General features: G+C 37.0%; 1 protein-coding gene across 5 annotated transcripts in view; it reads right to left on the bottom strand.

The window, feature by feature from the left end:
- RNF111 (ring finger protein 111) overlaps positions 1–22531 on the bottom strand; it is an 82750-nt gene extending 60219 nt beyond the window's left edge. For 2 of the 5 annotated variants that reach the window (XM_082617290.1, XM_082617291.1), the window contains exons 1-2: positions 21979–22531; positions 21023–21069 (exon numbers count right to left, since the gene is read on the bottom strand). In XM_082617290.1, the coding sequence (XP_082473416.1) occupies positions 21023–21069; positions 21979–21987 (56 nt within the window). In that variant the 5' untranslated portion in view covers positions 21988–22531. The remainder of the gene's footprint in view (positions 1–21022; positions 21070–21978) is intronic. The other 3 variants (XM_082617292.1, XM_082617293.1, XM_082617294.1) reach the window with 2 other exon arrangements.
- Between the last annotated feature and the right edge of the window lie 273 nt (positions 22532–22804).

The raw sequence follows: 22804 nt of genomic DNA, 5'->3' as shown, positions 1-22804 counted from the left end.
AATACAGAATGCTATGAATAATGATATAAATAAAAGCACTCTCTATAGAACACAAAGGAGAAAGCATGTGGTGTCTCTGGTAAAGGATTCATATAGAAGGTGACATCTAAGTCAAACCATGAAGTATGCAGAAGGTGATGGCAGGCAGAGAAAATCCTTAATTTCAAACAATGCTGAGACATGGCAAAGAATGACAGAATCAAAGTACTCTGATGTTTGGGGTGTGGGTTTTTTTTGGTTTCGTTTTTTAGTGGGAGAGACTAAGCTAGAGTCAAATCATCAAAAAGTGAGGGATAATGTTTCTACTTAACACAGTTTAGATTGAAGGTGGTGCTAACAGCAAGAGGCTGGAGAGAAAGCAGAGAGACAGGGAGAAGGCTTTGCAGCGGTGGGGGCAAAAGGTGGTTTTAGGGTTGGAGGGTGGTGTGAAGGAAGGAGAACTTGTTTACCAAATCAAGGGCTGCATCCCCAGAATCGATCAAACTTGAGCCAAAACACCAAAATATGACCCTGAAGCTGTCTACATTTTTTCAGAGCACTGCTCAACAAGTGAGCTAGAACCACAAACTGCAGAACACTACAGAATTATGCCATTTTGGAATGAATGCTGTTTCTTCCTGGTACCACACTTGGCCTTAAACTTCATACCCCCTAAATGAAAAAAACAAAAAAAAAACCTTCATACTCCCACCCAAAAAAATACTCATGTTAGAATATGGTATCTTTCATAATTAAGTAACTTATAATTCCCTTGCATAAAATACTCTTCAGGTTTTATCATGTTGTTGAAATAACTCCCCTTTTCTCTTTCTGTAAGGCAGTAATAAATACTCCATTTATTTGGAAGTCAGATTTCCAACAACTTCAACTCTTGGGAACAGAGCCTAAAGGAAAATGATTCTACGAAGGTTCAAAATAATTGTCAGAAAGGCCACATGCAATTCAATACTCAGAGACTATTATTTTATATTTAATACTAATAAGTTTAGTTGTCTGATTACAGGTATAACAGATGGAATACTGGTGGCAGCACCTAATAATTAAAAGATAGAAGAACGAAGCCACTTGTCCCAATGACTAAAAAGTCATTTGCCTAGATTAAATAACATTATTTATGTAAACAGATTCTGAGGGCAACACTGTAATAAGCAAAGAATAAAAGCTGATGTTCAGAATCACGATTCTGAGCCATCCAGAGGACAGACTGTTCCCAGTAAAATAAACAAGCATACTGCATGTTTTAGACATATTTATAATAATATGGTTAAAAATTTTTAGTTGCTTACCATGGGTTAACATGGTAACACGTCAATTGTGACTAACAATATTATCTCAATTTTTATTGAAAATGTACAAATAAGATGACAATGTCGATGGTACAAAAAACCGCATATAAATTCACAAAAATGGTAAAAGAATAAAATATACAAAATACCTGCAAAATATGAAACTATATTCCTAATATGCAAAGTTTCTTCAAATTGACAAGAAGGAAAACATATGTGAATTCTACCTATAATGTTTTACTTACTTTAATTCTTTTTTTTTTGAGAAATTTATAAAGCGAAATAACCAAATAGGAAAAAAAAAAAAAGAGAGAGAGATTCAGATTTGTTATTTAACAACTTTAGTCCCTAGTGGGTGTCAGATCTAAATTGCTAAATATAAGTAGGAGGACAAAGGCTGAACTATAGAATTTTTTAAAAATTAGAAATTCAGAAAACCTTGTGAATATCACTGGCTCTTTCTTCAACTGTTAAGACAAAGATGAACTCTGCTATTCTTTGACTAAAACCTTTTCTTAGAGCTACAGTTGCTATTTCAAATCAGGTTTTCCAAGAGAATTCAACAACAAACTCTTTCCTTGATCCAGATCCATTCATTTTCTAAAATACTTAGTAAAGTTTCAAGGCAGCAATAGATTTAAAAGCTCCAATTTCCATTACTTGCAACCAAACTCCAGCAAAAGCAATTGGAAAGAGGCTCCAACCTCCCTAATCTTTTACCTGCCCTGACAGTCTACAAATCATTTGTAAATGACTTGTATGTTTAAAAACAAAAAATTTCAGCATTATGGAAAAGAAAGGTAAGGCTGGAATAACAGCAGTTATGGCAAAATAATATTATTGATGATGACAGCAATAATGATGATGATAATAATGGAGAGGAACAGGCTCAAGGAAGCCTGAAATTCCTGTTAGCAGTTCTCAAACACACTTCTTTGTCCATGGAAGGTTTCCTGATGACACCCTTCCTTTCTGCATCCAAAGAGAGTTCATCTTTTCTGAAATTCAGAATAAAACAGAAGAACCTAATGACTCTTCCCCATTTGCCTGCCCTAAAACAAGCATACATTCCTTAAAGCTTTCTGACTTTAACTTTTCTTTTTTTAAACACTTAGAAGTACTTTTAAAAATCTGATTTTATGACTCCACAGCAGAAGACAAAGTCAACACACACAGATACTATCAAGTACTATGATACAAATGTGTGATGCTATAACCACTCTACCATTCATCCAAATATCCAGATTCAGACTTTCAACAATGTGCACAGGAATTGAAGAGTCAAGAAAAGGGCACTAGGACCCAGCACCCAGGTTCTGATTTTTAATATCATTCTTCAACAAAAGGAATCAGGGCTCCTTGGAGGAATGGCTGATACTAGAACTGTGGCAAGAAAAACAGATGAGCCTGGAGCATCTTACAGTGCCAAAAAGTAAAGGACACAACACACAGAAGAACAGGGGCATGTCAAAGGGACACTGGAGCCAACCTGCAAGAGCTCCCAATGGCCAAAGCTAGAACAGTTGTGGCAACAAAATAAATAACATAGTACTGAATTCAAACCCAAAGTATGAAATAAATATCCATTTAGTCCACACTGATATAAACAAATGATTAAATAAATGAGTGGGAGTGAAAAGACAGAAGAATTCCAAATGATTATTGTAGATACATCCCTTCCAGAAGGTGGAACTTTGAACAATTTTTCCCCTTTAATGACTTGCTTCCAAAAAAAAAAAAAAACTAACAGGAAAGGACAGTAACTTTACTGTGGCGAAACCTGGCAAACCCTACCTTGACCAGGTGATCAAGGTTAATATCATCAATCATAAGTCATGATGCTAACAAGGGCACTTCACCTCTGTGGTATTCTTCCCGGAATCCACAACCCGAGTCAAACCAATGAGAAAAATATGAGACAAACCCAAACTGAGGGGCATTCTACAAAACACCTGATAAGCACTCCTCAAAACTGTTAAAGTCATGACAAACAAGGAAAGACAAAAACTGTGAGAGCACAGGAGACTACAATCAAGTAATGTACTAATGTTGGTTTCTTAGTTGTGATAGATGTACAATAGGTAAGATGTTAACAATAGGAGAAACGGTGAGGGGTTTATGGGAATTCTTTGTACTATCTTTGCAACTTTTCTGTAAACGAAAAACTGTAAAATAAAAACATTTTTTAAGGGGAAGGGGGGCACTAGGGTATTATTTGCAAATTTCCCCCATTCCTAGGAAAGGGAGGAGACAAATGAGAGACAATGGAGCTTACCCTGCTCTCCAATCTCACCATTACCTCACTACTGCCAACAATATCCCCCAAAACCTTACACTGAACTACTAAGGGAGGAGGGAGTGGGACTCTAAGGCTAGAACTACCAAGGGAAAAGAAAGGGCCTAAAACTATCTGGTAGCTCCACTGGGATAGCAAGGCATGTATCTGTATACACTGGGAAATTATGTATAATTCATGGAATTTCTACAGAGAAATTATTGAACGGTGTCACCTTTCCAAATTACCACTGGGAATTTGGCAAATAAAAATGTATTTCTTTGGCTCAACATCACTAATTATTGCAGAAATGCAAATCAAAATTACAATGAGGTACCACCTCACACCTGCCATCATTAAAAAGTCTACAAATAACAAATGCTGGGGCTTCCCTGGTGGCGTAGTGGTTAAGAATCCGCCTGCCAATTCAGGGTTCAATCCCTGGCCCGGGAAGATCTCACATGCCGCGGAGCAACTAAGCCCGTGTGCCACAACTACTGAGCCTGCACCCTAGAGCCCGTGAGCTACAACTACTGAAGCCCACCTGCCACAACTACTGAAGCCCGCCCACAAATATCTGGACAAAACTATAATTCAAAAAGATATATGCACCCCTATGTTAATAGAAGCACTATTCACAATTGCCAAGACATGGAAACAACCTAAATGTCCATCGATAGATGAATGGATAAAGAAGATGTAGTACATATATGCAATGGAATACTACTCAGTCATAAAAAAGAATGAAATCATGCCATTTGCAGCAACATGGATAGAACTAGAGATTATCATACTAAGTGAAGTAAGTCAGAAAGAGAAAGACAAACACCATATGATATCACTTATATGTGGAATCTAAAATATGAAACAAATGAACGTACCTACGAAACAGAAACAGATTCACAGGCATAGAGAACAGACTTGTGGTAGCCAAGGGGCGGGGGTGTGGTCAGGACGCAGTGGGAGTTTGGGGTTAACAGATGTAAGCTATTATATATAGAATGGATAGGGCTTCCATGGTGGCGCAGTGGTTGAGAATCTGCCTGCTAATGCAGGGGACGCGGGTTCGAGCCCTGGTCTGGGAAGATCCCACATGCCGCGGAGCAACTGGGCCCGTGAGCCACAACTACTGAGCCTGCGCGTCTGGAGCCTGTGCTCCGCAACAAGAGAGGCCGCGACAGTGAGAGGCCCACGCACCGTGATGAAGAGTGGCCCCCGCTTGCCACAACTAGAGAAAGCCCTCACACAGAGACAAGGACCCAACACAGCCAAAAAAATAAATAAATAAACAAATGTGGGGTTTAAAAATAAAAAAGAAAAAGAATTAAAAAAAAAAAAAAAGAATGGATAAACAACAAGGTCCTACTGTATAGCATAGGGAACTATATTCAATATCCTGTGATAAACCATAATGGAAAAGAATAAAAAAAAAAGAATGTATATATATGTACAACTGAATCACTTTGCTGTACAGCAGAAATTAACAAAGCATTGTAAATGAACTGTACTTCAATTAAAAAAATGTATTTCTTGGGTTAAAATGTTCAGCAACCATGCATTAACAGCCAATATGTACACAAAGCATTCATGTACCCAAATGCATGTGTGAGTGTGTTTTATCACTTTTTTGGATATAAAGAGTGAAGGAAAGAAAACTTAGTAGTAGTAGTACTTCCAAGCACTAAAGGCTACAGCGTCTTAATCATTAATTATGTACGACAACTACATTAAGACAAAACACTAGAATTAAGCCATTTGTTCTTATACAAACTAGGAAATCTTTGGTCCCAACCTTGACAACCTTGGTTTGGTGTTGGACCATAACAAATCCCCTTCAGCTGGAATGTATGCCAAATCAAAAAATTCATGTGCTATGGACTGAACTGTGTCCCCTCAAAATTCGTATGTTGAAACCTTAGCCCCCAGTACCTCAGAATGTGACTATATATAGGGCCTTCAAAGAAATAATTAAGGTTAAATGAGGTCATATGAGTGGGCCCTAATCCAATCTGACTGGTGCCCTTTATAAAAAGCGGAAACCTGGACACTCAGAGAGACACAGAGAAAAGACCATGTGAGGATACAACATGAAGGCAGCCACCTGCAAACCAAGAAGAGAGGCCTCAGGAGAAACCAAACCTGCCCACAACTTGTTCTTGGACTTCTTGTCTCCAGAACTGTGACAAAATAGATTTTTGTTGTTTAAGTCACCCAGCATGTGGTATTTTGTTATGGAAGCCCTAGCAAACAAATACACCATGCAATGAACATTTCCTAAGTGCTAGACTGTCCCAAATATTGCAAATACAAAGATGAATAAGACGCAGACCTGTCCTTAAAAAGTTACAGACCAGCAGGTAGAGAAACCTATCAGTAGGTAGTTAAAATACAGTATCATGAAAGAGGTATGCACTGAAACAAACCGGAGTAGAACTTAATTCAATTCTGAAGGGGAAGCTGTACCAAGGAAGGTTTTCCAGGAAGAATAAAAGGAAAAATAGTGAAATGGGAAGAAACAAGACTTGATTACCCTATTTCCATGGCAGAAGTTCTCTGAATGAACCACAAATTTAATGACGAAGTACACCTACAAAATTTTAAAAAACAGTGATCTGAAAGACAACATTGATCTTCTGAGAGACAACATATAATCTTCAAATATGCCATTCCACTTCAAACAACTATTCGTCTAGAATTACTGTTAAGAAGAAAAGGAGAAAGTAAGATGACTTCTTGGGATACTTTTCAGCATATGAAAGAATAGACTAAGGTCCACAGAATTACAAGATTTCCCCCAGAATTTGTCTTAATTTAGTATGAGACGGAGGAATCTACTTCACAAGAACTAAAGCCCTATGTTCTGCCTTCATTTCCACCCTTAACACTAAGCTCGCTCCCTACCACTCTAATCAGGCAGCACAGTCTCAACTTCATTACCTTTCAACAGGTAGAGAAAAATTGTAAGCTACAATACACTTAGAAGTTAAAACAGAATAAAGAGCAATCCCAAAACTTGTCTGGAATATACAAATAAGCAGCAACATAAAATGAGCTGTATAATTAAAAATTAGCCTACAAGGTGCATTCCAAAATCTGTTTTTAGCCATGATTTCACATGAGGGCATAAATGGAATGTTCACCATAGTCTCAAGTGACACAAAGCTGAAAAAGGATTACATATAAACCGAATGACAAAATCAAGACCTGAAAATAAAAGCTTAGAATGAGATGAGCAAAATCATTTAAAAACAAAAACTTTAATTAATATAAAGTACAACTAAGTTTACCTTATATACAGATTAAAAACATAGGGGAGGAATTTTTTTAATGTTTTTCACTGAATAATTTGCCTAAAGTCAATAACTGGGTAATATTCAGAGACATTCAGTTACAAATGCTCCAAGTTCTAATTTTGGTCTAGTTCTACAAAAAGAATATATGATATAACCATCTTTTTTTTAGCCTCAAATATCTAAGTTTTCTGGTCTGAATTTATCAAATTTAAAAGACATTTTCATAAATCATCACCATCTGGTCACTTCTGTGAAAGTGGAATGGAAAAAAGTGAGTTCTACCAGCATCTTCCTCATAAAGACACTCACCTTCACAAGGATTGTTCTCTAGCCACCACCCCAAAATTTGAACAAAGAAATCCTCCCAAAACTACTAACATGTAAAAGTAAAATGTATGACAATAATAACACAAAGCACAGAAGGGGAGCAAAGAATAGGCTGTTGTGTTTCTTACATTATACATGAAATAGTCTATTATTCCTAGAAGGCAGACTGTGAAAAGTTAAATATGCATAGTGTAAACCCAAAGAGACCATCAAAGATAAAAAATAAAACAAGTAGGTATAGCTAATAAGTCCATAGTGGAAGTAAAATGTAATGCAAAAAAACAAAACACAAAAACTAAAAAAACCTCAAGACTAAAGGGGACAAGAGAAGGTGGGGAAAAGGAACAGAGAATAAATGGGACAAATAGAAAACAAATAGCAAGATGACATTAAAGCCCAACTGTAACAAAACAGGGTGCTATTGGCATACAGATAGACTGGAAAGTCCAGAAATAGCCTCACACATATCATCAAATGATTTTCAACAACAGTGCCAAGATAATAGGGAAGGAGTAAGTCTTTTCAACAAATGGTGGTGGAACAACTAGTGAGCTGTCTGGGAAAAATCTCAACCCCTACCTCACACCAGATACAAAAATTAACTCAAAACAGATCACAGACTTAAACCCAAAAGCTAAAACTTCAAAAAGAAATGAACAGAAAATTTATGTGACCACACCATGGGCAAAGATTTCATAGAAAACAAAAAGGACTAAACATTTTTTTTAACTGATAAACTAGACTTTATAAAAATAAAAGCCCTCTATTCTTCAGAGATACCATTAAGAAAACAAAAAGGCAAGATAGCAAGCATAGGACAGAGAAAATTACATATACATATATATAATTTACATGTATATACAAATACATACCCAATTTGAATCCAGAATATATGTAAAACTTTCACATCTTAATAAGACAACCCCCCAAAAAACAGGCAAATAATTTTTAACATTTTTCTAAACATATACAAATGGCCAGTAAGTACATGAAAAAATGCTCAATATTTTCAGTTATCAGGGAAATGCAAACTAAAACCACAGTGAGATAAAACTGTATACCCAATAAAAGGCTAAAAGACTACAAAGACCAAAACCACCAAATGTTAAGGATGTGGCACAACTGGAACTCCACATACAACTCTTAGTAGCTGCTAGTAAAGTCACACATTCATCTAACCTATGATCCAGTAATTCCACACCTAGGTTGGAAAATACAGGTATACAAAAAGATTTGTATGTCAATGTTCAGAGCTTTACTCCTAAGAACCCAAAACTGGGAAAAGCAAATCTCCAACAAGTGAAAAGATAAACAAATTATGATATATAGGTACAATGGGATACCAAACAGTAACAAGAACAACAGCAAAGAAGGAACTATTGATACAAGTAACATTACAGATGACTCTCAAAAACATCCTGCTAAGGGAAGGAAATCAGATATGAAACATCTATCTATACTGATTCCATTTATATGAAGGTTTGTGCATTTCATTATATAAGATTTGTGCATTTCATTGTATGTATGTAATTTTACTTCAAAAACAAAGAACTGTAAACAAGTATTCGACTCTAGTTAATGACATGGAAGCTGAATTTGTTTAGGGGTAAAATGCACTGATGTCTGCAACTTAATTTGCAATACAAAGCCAAACAAAACACCACACACACCAATAAACTTGACTGATGAATGGTTAGAGGAATGGATAGATGGAATGTTATGTGATAAAGCAAAAAAGCAAATTGGTAACTGTAGAATCTAGGTGATAGGGAAATGGGTGCTTGCTGTACAATTCTTTCAACTTTTATATGTTTGAAATTTTTCACAATAAAATGCTAGACAGAAAATATTTGATGAGCAGAAGCCAGACACAAAACAGTAATATTACATGATTTGTATGTATATGAGGTTCTAGAACAAACAAAACTAATCCATGATGTCAAAAATCAGATCAGTGGTTGCCTGGGACAGGAGATAGGGATGACTTATTGCAAAGAAGCAAGAAAGAACTTTCTAGGGTGATGGAATGTTTTATGTCCTGATTGGGGTGTTGGTTACATGGATGTATATATTTGCCAAAACTCACTGAACTGTACAGTAAAATGTGTGCCTTACACTTTTTATAAATTATACTTCAATTGATTTTTAAAATATCTTCACTACAGAAAATCTAGAATACACAGAAAAAGCACAGAAAAATTAAGTCCCTCCTAATCACACCATCCAAATAAAATAACACCACCCTTCCCTCTCTCTTGACAAAGGCCATGCCCAGTGGAAATAAAAATACAGCTTACTGTTTTCATTAAAGGTATTACAGAAATTCAGATTAAGCCCTTCTTCATATAGTTGAATTTATATTAGTGTGCTCTCTGTCTAGAGGTGTTCCCCTATCCAGTTTTCAGCCTTTACCTTCAGTCATTAAAGTGTCAGTAACTCTTCCTGGTTTTTCTCTTATGACTCTTTTTCTCATTCTTTAGAACATACTATTTAATTAATATTCTCCAGGTTACATATTTTGCCCTAGATCACATAGGTAGAGCAAAAACAACTTTTATCTAAGTACACTTGGACTTCATTCAGGGAGAAATTGTTCCCTTGGACACTTTTGCTCAGCATATTAGGAATTTTGGAATTCCTTTCTCATGTGACTCAAAACCTAATGAACTTAAATCCCTTCAACTCCATCATTGCTGTGAGTCTTCATCAAGTTACTAACCATCCTGTGCCTAAATTTCCTCATCTGAAAAATGGAAATATTTACCTCAAAAGGTTATAAATTTTAAGCAAAATAATGTATGCACATACTGGCTTTCATTACTGTTTTTAAAGCTAAATAGTCAACTAGCTTTTAGAAATCATCTTGGCAAAAAAGTCCACAATCTGCCCCCAATGAATTTTTCTTTTTTTTTTTTGGCAGGCCTTCAGTTCTGTAGGTACACCCACTTCAAGTTAGTCTTATTCGAGAGAACCTCAAATTCTTCTTGCAGATCAGACCAAAACCCTGAGTTGTTAAAAGCCCCAAAGCAAAGGTTTGGGTAACAAAATAAAAATAAAACAGAAAACTAGATTAGAAAAGATGGCAGCTACTTTGAGACTGTAAGAGCTAATATGCTGAGCAAAAGTGTCCAAGGGAACAACTTCTCCCTGAATGAAGTCCAAGTGTACTTAGATAAAAGTTGTTTTTGCTCTACCTATGTGATCTAGGGCAAAATATGTAACCTGGAGAATATTAATTAAATAGTATGTTCTAAAGAATGAGAAAAAGAGTCATAAGAGAAAAACCAGGAAGAGTTACTGACACTTTAATGACTGAAGGTAAAGGCTGAAAACTGGATAGGGGAACACCTCTAGATAGAGAGCACACTAATATAAATTCAACTATATGAAGAAAAAAAATAATTTAAACCATATAGATTATGCCTGCTATTCTGCTCAATGAGTGTATGCCCAAAATGAACACAAAAAGGTAATATTTTACTACTCTCTAGTTGGTCTTACTTCCCATGTGCCTCTCGTGATATAAGCATCTTGCTGTGCTGTCAGATTCTAATGTTTAGAGCCATTTATTTTTCCCATAACATGGACCACAAACATAGCTTACAACTTCATCTAGTGTTTAACAATGAAACGTGATTTGTTCCAACACTGAAGGAAAAATAGGATGTGTTGGACTTTCAGAGACTGTATATCTATATTTTATATTTTATGGGCAACTTTAGGGATTTCCAAGATTATTTGGACCAAATGACATTTTTGTCTTCCTTGAATCTGTGTATTCAGACAGCAAGTGAAAATCTTTGTGGCAAAAAGCAAAAACAGCAAGCTATTAAACAATCCCAGGGTACTGGTTTGGGGAAACCAAGGACTTATTATCCAGTATACTAATGTCAGCTACTTTACTCAATAAACCTTTTTTAGTTTTTTGCTACCAGTCACTGCTCAAGGTGATAATTTAAAAGATAGTTAAGATGTTACCCTGTTCCAAGAATTTCAAATTCTAGATAAATACAGTAATCCTAACCTTAATGTGGATTCCTATACATGTCTAGCCTACAAACATTTACTCATATACTTTTTGGGCAATCTTCAGAATTTTGGTTTCAATATACATAAACTGTGACTTCTTGTTGGGGAAGAAAGTGGCAACTGAAAAAGAGGCAACTGAGGGTTAGTGAAGATGACAGGAGGAAAAAGAAGAAAATCTTTTAAATTGAAACTTGTTCAAGATAAAGGAAGATGACTGAAAAGTAAGTCGAGGCATTAGAACTGCTACCCAGAACTGCTATCTATGAGGAAAAATATTCACTCACACTGGAATAAAATGGGTAAATGCAAGTCTAGGAAGAAGGTTTCAGAAAAGATCTATTCAGTTCTAGCAGGATAATTACAAGTCAGGTTATCCAAACTTTTTCTATCCCAAGCATCTGAAATCAGATCAGGATCTGGAAACAGGTAACAGAAATGAATTTTACAGTAGTTTATTAACATTTTAGAAGATACAATATCACTGATAATACATTAGCTACCATTTATTTATGTATTGTGGTCATTCAATAAATATTTATTGAGAGCCCATTACAAGCTGGGCACCATTCTAGACACTGGGATCAGCAGTGAACAGAACACAGAAAGTCTCTCATGGAAACTGCATGCAAATGAGAACAAATAAGACACAAGTAGACAAATAAACAATCAAGATAATTTTAGAAATATGTGCTCTTAAGGAAATAAAACAAATGGTAAAGGTTAACCATCAACAGTCTCCTCACTAAGAAACTAAAGACACGAATCATGAGAAGGAACCAGCCACCAATCAACCAAGCCACGAAGTTCTGGAGGAAGAGCATTCCTAGCAGGGGGAAACAGTAAGGAAAGATCATGTAGCAGGAACAGGCCTAACATGTACAAAGAACAGAAAGAAGGGGAGTGGGAAGAAAAGGAGATGGCACACAATAAGCATTTTTTTAAAATATGTGCATGCGCACACACACACACAGAGGAACTAAAAGCAAGTATGAAACAGCAACAAAATCCAATCATCTGACTTCCAAGCAATTCCAAAAAGAGAACAGAGGAAAAAATGACTAAGTAGTTATCAAAGCTAATACAAGAACATTTCCTAAAAATGAAGGACATAAACCCTTTCTACCTTTGTCCTAAGAGACTACCATTTTCTCCTCCACTCCACTCCAGCCGCAACAGCTTCTTGGCTATTCCTCTGCCGACCAAGCATACTATTGCTATTCAATCTGCTCGGAATGCTTGTCCCCAGGATATCCATAAGGCTCTCCTACCTGCTTCTTTTGGGTCTGTGCTTAAATGTTTCCTTATCCTTGAGACCATCCCTGACCACCTTATACTTAAAAAGCTAACCTTACCCCCATCTTCTTTTTCCAGCCCAGTTATTTCCATAATCACCATCTGTAAAATTTACTTGTTTTCCCACTAAGGCCAAGACTTTGATTTTCATCATTACTGTGTTGAACACATAGTTGGCATTCAGTAAATATATGCTGAATTGTTATTTAAAATGTGCAACATTGTATCCTTTGATCTGCTTTATCCATTTTAACATCAGTTTGGACATTGTGACAAGAAACTACAGTGGAGTTTGAAACGGACTTGCAATGAATCTATAGATCAATGTGAGGGGAACTGGCAATACTGAATCTTCAATCCATGAGTGTGACTCATCTTCACATTTATTTAGACCCCCTTTAATTTCTCTCAGCCATGGTTTGTGGTTTTCAGTGCAGATGTCATGTACATCTGTCATTAAGTATTCAATTTGTTGATGCTATTATAAATGGCATTTAAAAAATTCATTGCTTAATGGTTACTAGTATATGGATATATTGTATCGACCCTGCTAAATTTGCTAATTAATTCTAATGATTTGTTTATAGATTCCTTCAGATTTTCCTCATACACAATCACGTTACCTACAAGTAAAGATATTTTCACTTCCTAAAAAAATAAATAAATAAATAAAATAAAATATGCAACATACTAGACCGTGGAGTTAAAGAAACCCAGAGACCTTTATCAATTAATTGACTGTGAATCTGTATAAAGAATAACAAAGCCTCTCTTAAAACATTTATATTCTTACAGTAAAAGGTTAAACTGATATTTATATAATAAAAGAGTAAATATGAAGTATGTTTTTGAAAAACAAAAGAAATAAAATAAAATAATCTAAAATTGTGATACAACTATATTGGGAGAAACGGTAAAGAGAGAAGTGTGAACTCCTTTTCCATAAGCAGTCAAAAGGTAATGCTTAAAACTGCTTAACCCTCTGGATTAACCAGCTGTAGCAGCAGTTTTTAAACTTCTTGACTTGTGAACCCCTTTTCACTCTTAAAAATAATTGAGGAACTCAAAGAGCTTTTATTTTACCAGTATGTACTGGTAATAATATTATAAAGGAAAGTTGGTAAAAATTTAAATTTTTTATTTAAAATCAGCAAAGGTAAATCCACTCCATGCTAACAAGTAACATTTATGAATGTATTTTTCCAAAAAAATTAGTAAGAATGGCACTGCTGTACATTTTTGCAAATCTGTTTAATAGAGAAACCCGATTTCTTATATCTGCTTCTGTAGTCAATCTAAAATGAAATTCCAGCTTCACACCAATATGTAGTTGATAAAAGAAGGAATATTTTTAATAACCTTTTCAGATAAGTGTGGATATTATTCTTCTTTGATATTAAGCCAAAACTTAACAAGCGTAATTCTGTAAAGGTTAGTTGCAAGGTGGACTCTGAAACCATATCAATGAAACTTTCCAGACCATTTCATTTAAAATCTATTGATCAAAAAAAAAAAAACTATTGATCTATCTTCCACTTAAGTAGGCCCTTATACCCACAGCATGATTCTGTTAATATCACGCATTGATCTTTTGAAAAAAGTTGGTCCACCGAGTTATGAATATCTTCCAAACAATGACACATTTCATTATAACACAGCAAATTAAAAAAATCACATTTGTTAATATCACCAACAATTTCATCAGCAAGGTCCTGAGACGTTGCCAAGATCACAGTGGCAGATATGTTTTCCAAAATTCTAATTTCTGCTTGAAAGCCTTAATTTTATCCTGGCAATAAATTCTGTTGGTTGTTTTCCCTGAAGTGACAGGCTCACTTCATTTATTTTTGAGAAAATATGTACAAATACCCAAGTTTAAATAACTACAGTTTGTCATTCTTTCAAGTAAAAATAGTGTTCCATGAAAAAAGTAACTAGTTTGCTAGTTGGGCTCGCAACTCAATCACACAAATATTTTTCTTCAAGACAAACATCATACTTTGGTATGCAGCAGAAGTGTCGTATAACATTCTTCTCATTTTGTCACATGAAATATTAAAAAAACATGTGCTCAAGGATCAAGATTAATAAAATTAACAAGTTTTACTGCTTCATGGAGGATATTCTTAAATGAAACCAGGATTTTCCCCCAACCGTTAATGTCTAGTGATGAAGAATACGACTATTAGTACAATTTTTGCCACTGTCTTGATATGCACTGCAGGGCCAGTAGTTTTACCCATCACTGTGTTTGCACCCTCAGTGCAAATGTCAACGGTGCAAATGTAACAAAGAAGTTAGTGCTATTATGAAATAGTTTCAGACCAACAGATAACTTGAAACATTTGAAGACCCCCCCTCAAGACTCCACAGACCACAGAGAACCACTGCCCTGGGATACATATAAACTAAGAAGAGGGAATATGTCTCCAGGGAAAAGAACTGGGTGGTGGGAAGACAGGGATGGTAAGAAGACTTATCTTTCCCTGTATACCCTTTGTACCCTGTGAATTTAGTATCCTTTGTATTGATATGTATTTTATCTTAAAAAATTAAATAATTATTTAAAAAAACAAAAAATGTAAACTGACATCTAAAGTGGCTAAGTAGATACATAAGCATATTATTTAGAAATATGAAGGTAAATACCAAAAGAAAAAAAATTTTTTAAGAGCTGAAAGTGTTCCCACTTAGGAAGTGGAACTAGGAGATTAGGAGGGGTAGCAGAGGGGACTGCTGTTTTTTTCACTATAGGCCATTTGGAACTAACTTTTAAACCATGTACAGATGTCAATTGGTTCAAAAATAAAAATCATTCAAAATACTGCCAGGAAAAATACTTAAAAGTTAAGTTTAAAAGACAAATAAAGCAAACACCAATGCAAAGGTGAGAGAATGGCTGTGAAATATACCAAGATGTTACAATAACTGCCTGGAATAATGTGCCTTTGAGTTCCCACTCTTATATGAAATATCATTCTATATTACAATAAAAACATTTTCATTTAAAAAGCTAGTTAAAAAGCAACAATTTCCTCAAACCAAAATGTCTGATGACTCAGTTAAAAACAGTTAAGGGGGCTTCCCTGGTGGCGCAGTGGTTGAGAGTCCGCCTGCCGATGCAGGGAACACGGGTTCATGCCCCGGTCCGGGAAGATCCCACATGCCGCGGAGCGGCTGGGCCCGTGAGCCATGGACGCTGAGCCTGCACGTCCGGAGCCTGTGCTCCGCAACGGGAAAGGCCACAACAGTGAGAGGCCCGCGTACCGCAAAAAAAAAAAACAGTTAAGGAGGGACTTCCCTGGTGGCGCAGTGGTTAAGAATCGCCTGCCAATGCAGGGGACACGGGTTTGAGCCCTGGTCTGGGAGGACTTAGTTGCAGAGCAACTAAGCCTGTTTGCCACAACTACTGAGCCTGCGCTCTAGAGCCCACAAGCCACAACTACTGAGCCTGCACTCCAGAGCCCGCAAGCCACAACTACGGAGCCCAAGTGCCACAAGTACTGAAGCCCGCGCGCCTAGAGCCTGTGCGCCTAGAGCCCGTGCTCTACAACAAAGAGAAGCCACCGCAAAGAGAAGCCCGCGCACCGCAATGAACATTAGCGCCCCGTTCGCCACAACTAGAGAAAGCCCGCGCGCAACAATGAAGACCCAATGCAGCCAAAAATAAAAGAATAAATTAAAAAAAACAACAGTTAAGTATATAAACCTTAAGTCATTTTTTAACAGTTAAGTGGTTAAACCCTCCCCACACACATATACATACACACACACACACAAGGTAACATAAAATAAAATAACCCTTTTTTCTTCTATTTCATTTGATCACGATTAAGATCAAATTAGAACTTATGTATTTGAAAAAGAAAAGAATAAAATAATTGCTTTATGGTAAATATAATTGCTAAATCTTATGTAATTACTTCATAAACAAAATCTTCAGAGAAATACAAACCCACTATCAAAGTCTAATTTAAATTTAGTTTCTCAAAAGATGTCCTTATCCAGAAAAGAAGAGATTATTTCTATATATAAATAGATAACTCAAAAGCAAATTGGATTCCCCGCTGTAAGGACCCAGGGCTCCCTGGAGAATGGCTGATTCCAGGACTGAGATGTGCAAAAAGAGAGGAAATACTCCAAAAAAATTATGAGGGTATGTCAAAAAGACATAGAAGTCAGGGTGGAAAGGCTCCCACTGGACAAACCTGGGACAATCTGATCATCAAAATAAATAAAGGCAGTAATGGAGTATAACCCATTGAGTAAGATAGGAAGTATTGATAATAGATAGATAAAAGGATGCTTCTGCCTTAAAACAGAACGCCTATTGACATAAAGAAACGGAGTCAGAAAATAACCATTTTGCAACCATCAATATAAACATCAGCACAGGCAAGAATCATCAATGGATGTTAAATCCAGGAGGGAAATTTGATGAAAATACAGATCTGATTAGAAGCAGGATATATGCTCTATCTCAAAGTTATCCCCACAGACTGCTTATTAGGTGAGAGGGGGAAAATAATAACTATACATTCCTGTGAAGAAACCAGACAACACCGTGACCAGGTAACTAAAAATTAACATCACCAATGAGGGGCAGACTGATAACAGGTACTTCAATATCATACCCTGAGAAAGATACAAAATCCCCCGCTGGGGATGCATAACCTAAATCTAATTACAAGGAAACATCAGACAAATCCAAATTGAGAATACTCTATGAAATATATAGCCTGTATTCTTCAAAAATGTCAATACAATGAAAGAGAAAGGCTAAGACACTGTTCCCGATGAAAGGAGACTGAAGAGATATGACAACTAAATGCAATTTGCAATCCTGGCCTGGGTCCTATGGGGAAAATGCTACAAAGGAACAAATGCTATTACTGGGACAAACTGACAAACCTGGAATAGGAGCTATAGATTAGATAGATTAGATAATATAGTATTATCAATGTTAGATTTCCTGAATCTGGTAACTGTATTGTGATAATGCAAAAGAATACAATACACAGTGAATATTTAGAGACTTGGGTATAATACATTCAATTTACTTTCAAGTGACTCAGAAAAGAGCATTAAAGCAAATGCAACAAAATTTCAAAAACTGGTAAATCTGACTAGAGGATATTGAAGAGTTCTCAGTACCATTTTTTAAACTTTAGGTTTGAAATTCTTTAGGTTTGAAATTATTTCAAAATAAAAAATTTAAATAAAGGCAAACTGGGATGTCAAAAGGTGGTAAAGTAAAAAGGTGATTTATTCTGATGTCCTATAGCACATATGAATACGGGAAATGAATACAACAGTGACTCAGACTGGCACACAGCTGCATACAGAACTTCCTAAACTCTCAATTCTCTAGAAAAAGAAAAAAACAATTTTTTTTTTTTGGCCACACCATGTAGCATGCGGGATCTTAGTTCCCCAATCAGGGATTGAACCTGTGCCCCCTGCATTGGGAGCACAGAGTCTTAACCACCAGACCGCCAGGGATGTCCCAAGAAAAATATTTGTTTAGTAACCACATAAACACTAAGATGCTGATCCTGTATACCCTCAGGAAAACACAGAAATCTATGATTTCATGTTAACACAGTCCACACTGAGGGACTCTCGATGAATGTTTAGAAAGAGGAACAAAAGTCTACATTTTATCAAAACTGGGAGAAAGAGAAAAAAAAGGAGAAGACATCTAAATAGGGTATAAATTATTTTAAGTGCACTTTAAAGTAAGAACATTTTCAAACCTCACAAAAGGAGAACAATATTATTACTACACATATACCTATCACTCCAATACAACAATTATCAGGATTATTCCACACTTGCTTCATCTAACTCATCTCTCCCATCCTTTCTTTGCTCTGAAGTATTTTTAAACGAATACCAAATTTCTCTTCCTCATTTTTCAGTCTCCATCTCTAAAAATGGGCATTTTCTTACATAAACATAATGCCATTAGCTTCCCTCACAGAACTAACAGTAATTCCTTGAAATCATCTAATACCTATCCACATTCAAATTTCCTCCAAAGTGCTTCAAAAATTACTTTCTACAGTTGGTTTGAGTCAGGATTTAAACAATGTCAACACATTACATTTGGTTACTACACATAAATTTTTTTTTTTTTTTTCTTTTTGCGGTATGCGGGCCTCTCACTGTTGTGGCCTCTCCCGTTGCGGAGCACAGGCTCCGGACGCGCAGGCCCAGCGGCCATGGCTCACGGGCCCAGCCGCTCCGCGGCATATGGGATCCCCCCAGACCGGGGCACGAACCCGTATCCCCTGCATCGGCAGGCGGACTCTCAACCACTGCGCCACCAGGGAGGCCCTACACATAAATATTTTTAACCTTCCTTTTACAATTGTCTATCAGTAATTATGAAAAAGCCTAACAGACAAACCAAACAATTAATTCACAATTGTAGATTCTCCAGAATCAAACCCAATCTAATGTATGTACTGTGCTTTGTCTGCAGCACTCTTCCTCCAGATTGCCACTATGGCTGACTCTTTTTAATCACTGATCGCAAATCAAGTATTACCTCTAAAAAGAGGCCCTTTCTAACCTCTCAATGCACAGTAGAGCCCCATTTTCATTCATTCTCCATTACATGCCCCTATTTTCTTCATGGCACTTACCACTACATAAAGCTATTCTGTTTATTGTTTCCCCTAATAAAATATCCACTGCATGAAGGCAGAGTGCCTTCTTCACTGAAGGCCAAGAATAATGCCAAGAACATGAGACAATCAATAAACACTTACAGGATGATTAAACAGTAATGCAGTACCTCTATCTAAAATGTAAGCTCAGTTTAGTATTTGTTTTTAAACATTTGTAGCTCACTCACTGCTCACGTCATGGTATAAATTGAGTACCTGCAGAAACTTGGGCCAGCTGTTACCAAAACACTATGGGATGCAGCAAAGAAAGAGCAGAGGTATAAGGCATTCAAATGCATTTCTGGAAATTCACTGAACAATGATTATGGGTTTCTGAAAGAAAAATTACTCAGGATGATTTAAAGAGCATTACCAGGAGTAAAATTTTCATTTTTTAGTATCATATGAGAGCTAATCATGAGTAATGTCTACAATGGGACAGAAGCATTATCTAGAACAACAAACATGGCTCAATCATTTGTTTTGTTTTGTTTTTTCCCCCCAGTCTCTAATATATACATACCATGAAGGAATTAATACTCTCAGTATAGCATTTCTTTCTGGGGACTGGATCATGATGAATACGATTAATACCAAAAACACCTAACTAAAAATGCAAACCATTAAAATTGGGACCTAGAGAAAACTAGAGTTACCTATCCCACACTTCTCATTTAACAGTTGAGAGAGATCTGAAGCCCCGGATGGATGGTCATCCACCAAGTCACAGATCTAATGAATAGCAAGCAAAGCTAGATTTAAAATCCAGATATCCTGTCTCTAGCCCTACACTCTTTATGTATAATAATGTCACCCATAGAATGTTAATGTCAAGTTATAACATACTTTACCATCATTTTTAGTACTGTCACTTTTTTTTTCCTATTGAAATCCTAGCCACCAGGGGAAACGTCAAAACAAGGGCACATATAATTACGCTCTAAGTAAAGCATGTTACAGAAACCCCTCTTTGACAAAATAATACAAGAAGCATCTAAAAAATTTAATTGGTTTGATTCAATGAGGTTTTTATTCCACATTTTAAATTTTAAAGTGAAAATAACTATTTAGGAATATCTGCTGACTATTCCTTTGCTTTAGATGAGTAAATTGCTGACCTCTTACCTTAAAGATCAGTATAGCTATTTTTCAATTATCTGTAGAAATAGAGTACTGAAGTGAAATCTGTCAAGGTATAACCTCCACTGCAATGCATTTTTCACCAAAATGAAATTATTTTTACTATATCTTTCATCAAAAACCAACTCTAGTGAAAGAACTAATATGCAAGTGACCAAGAGACACCAAACAAAAGGGAAAAAGTGACAGAAGGATCCATACACACAAGATATAGCTTCCCTGATGTACAAGGAGAAACTCTAATCTTCCTAGTTTCCCTACAATATTGTTCAGACCAATTCATAAATACCTTCACCAGTTCTTAGAATACTACTCTGAATTGTAGAGGCAAACAAATGCACAGGAGAGAGATGTCATTTGTCCAAGGTTAAATGACAAGAGATGGCCAAAAGTAAAATAATTCAAGGCTTTAAAAAAAAAATTTAAGATTCTTTTCAGAGTGAAAGGGTTTCTTTCTCACCCTACTTGTTTTGTCTCACAAACACGACCGAACACTACTGTTTTGTATGAAAAAATAACCTGGTTCACATTGACATGAAAATTTTTACTAAAAAACATATAGTAATGAAATATCAAAATGTAGATTTTTCACCCTAATAAAACCAAGTAAAACCAGTATTATAAAACTTCTATGTAATACCTTAATCACATACTAACATTTGAAAGCAATGACACAAAAAACAAAAATGGGAAAGGAAATGGAACCTTAGCTTATCTTTTCCCCAGTCTGTTCTTTTTGGTTGAAGAGGTCCCTAAAACAAGAAAATTAAACATAAAACACCAAATGAAATAAAGTTTGGGTTAAGTCAGGTTCAAAAAGCTTTATGAACTATAAAATGAAGTCTATGTCAGCTGGCATTTTAACACCCCAGCGAGTTCTAAACTCATACTGCACATAAACCAAGAAACAGGAAAGCATGCAATACAATGGAATCACCCCACACTACAAACATGAACAAATTAAATGAATACCTTATACTTCCTGGTATTTTTTAAACGTTAAAACTTAGACGTGCGTTAAAAACTTATCTGTAGAGATCTACTATAACCTATTTAAGAACTATGGTGACAAACCTCTATTTCTGCAGCACAAAACAAATATTTGCAACTACAACATTGTTACTGACTCTGATAAATTCTCTAAAAACAGTAACAAAAATATCAAGCTTCTTTTTTAATGACCAACCAGCCAACTCTATACAAAATCTGACGGGTCTGTATCTCAGCTGTTCTGCGGTCTACGTTTCCTTGATCACAGAAGAAGGCAACTCCCTAACCGGCAGGGCTGACTTAGCGCCCTCCAACACCCGGGGTGCGGGTTACCTTCATCACTCCATTGTCAAATCGCACTCCCACGCCTCAGTCCTCAGCCCCCATCCTAAGACTCTAGGGAGAGTCGAAAAAGGGAAAGAAATCCCTTCACCCACAACCCTTACTGAGGGGGGTGGGTGTGTCTGTAGACAAATGCTTTGCTCAAACACAACTAAATCTTCTGCGGAGACCCAAACCCTAAGTCACTACGGAGCCAGCAAAACCGGCCGGTCGCCGACCCCAGCCTTCCGCGGCCGCAGCCCTTCCTCTTTCTCCCCCTCCAGCCCGGCCCCTCCCCCGTTGCGCGCACGCGCGGCCTCCAATCGATCCCCTCCCCCCGCCCTCCTTACCTTAATCATTAGCAACCCTCTTCCCAGGCTCCGGGAATCACTGGCCCAGGAAGGAAGACAGGAGATGTAAGTGGGGAACAGGATGCGTCGAGAGCCAGTGATCCGCGCCTCGAATGTTGGCCTAATAGGCCCCTACAGTCAAGAGCAGCGTCTGTCACCGCCACCAAAACTGTACGAGCGGCAGCGCCTGGATCGGCCCAGCTGACCCGGCTTGGGTTCAGAATGCCTAATTTGGTCCCACGGGAACTCCTTCCCCGAAGCTGCGGGCGTTTCTATGCTGCGCAGACCGATCACCTCGCCACCGTCGCCGCCACTGCTGCTGCTCTCCGGCCGCCGCCGCCTAACCAATCCCTCCTCTACCGAGCGAGCACGACACTGGGGGCTTTACGACAGTTCGCAAAGTGAGAGAGCGGTAGCCTTCTCGCCTCCATTAACATCTGTTTGTTTCTGCGCTTGCTCAGATTCTCGTTTCTCACCGTGCCGCCCCCTCTTCCCCGAACCTTCCCCTTCGAACTCGCTTGATCAGTCTGTTGGCGTAACCGAACGATGTCATAAAGCTCATTATTTTATTTTCCTTGGTGAAATGCGGTATTTAAACAAAATGCTGACTACGTCTTGGCTGATTTTTTTCATAACTAAAAGTTACAACTAACCACAGAATTATTGACAGTACTTAAGGTAACAAATAAAAACATCGTGGTTTAGTGTCTTTCGCAGCAAATGATACAGAAAGCATACTTGCCAATGACATGGAGATCATGGTACCTTACCGTTAAGGTGACTTTGCTTCCGAAATCAGATAAAAGTGGTGATAGGTATCCTGGGA

This window comes from Mesoplodon mirus (assembly GCF_964341445.2).
Source record: "Mesoplodon mirus genome assembly, chromosome: 4".
Classification (NCBI taxonomy): Eukaryota; Metazoa; Chordata; class Mammalia; order Artiodactyla; family Ziphiidae; genus Mesoplodon; species Mesoplodon mirus.
Note: the sequence above shows the minus strand (reverse complement) of the source record. Positions and strands in the feature narration are given on the sequence as shown.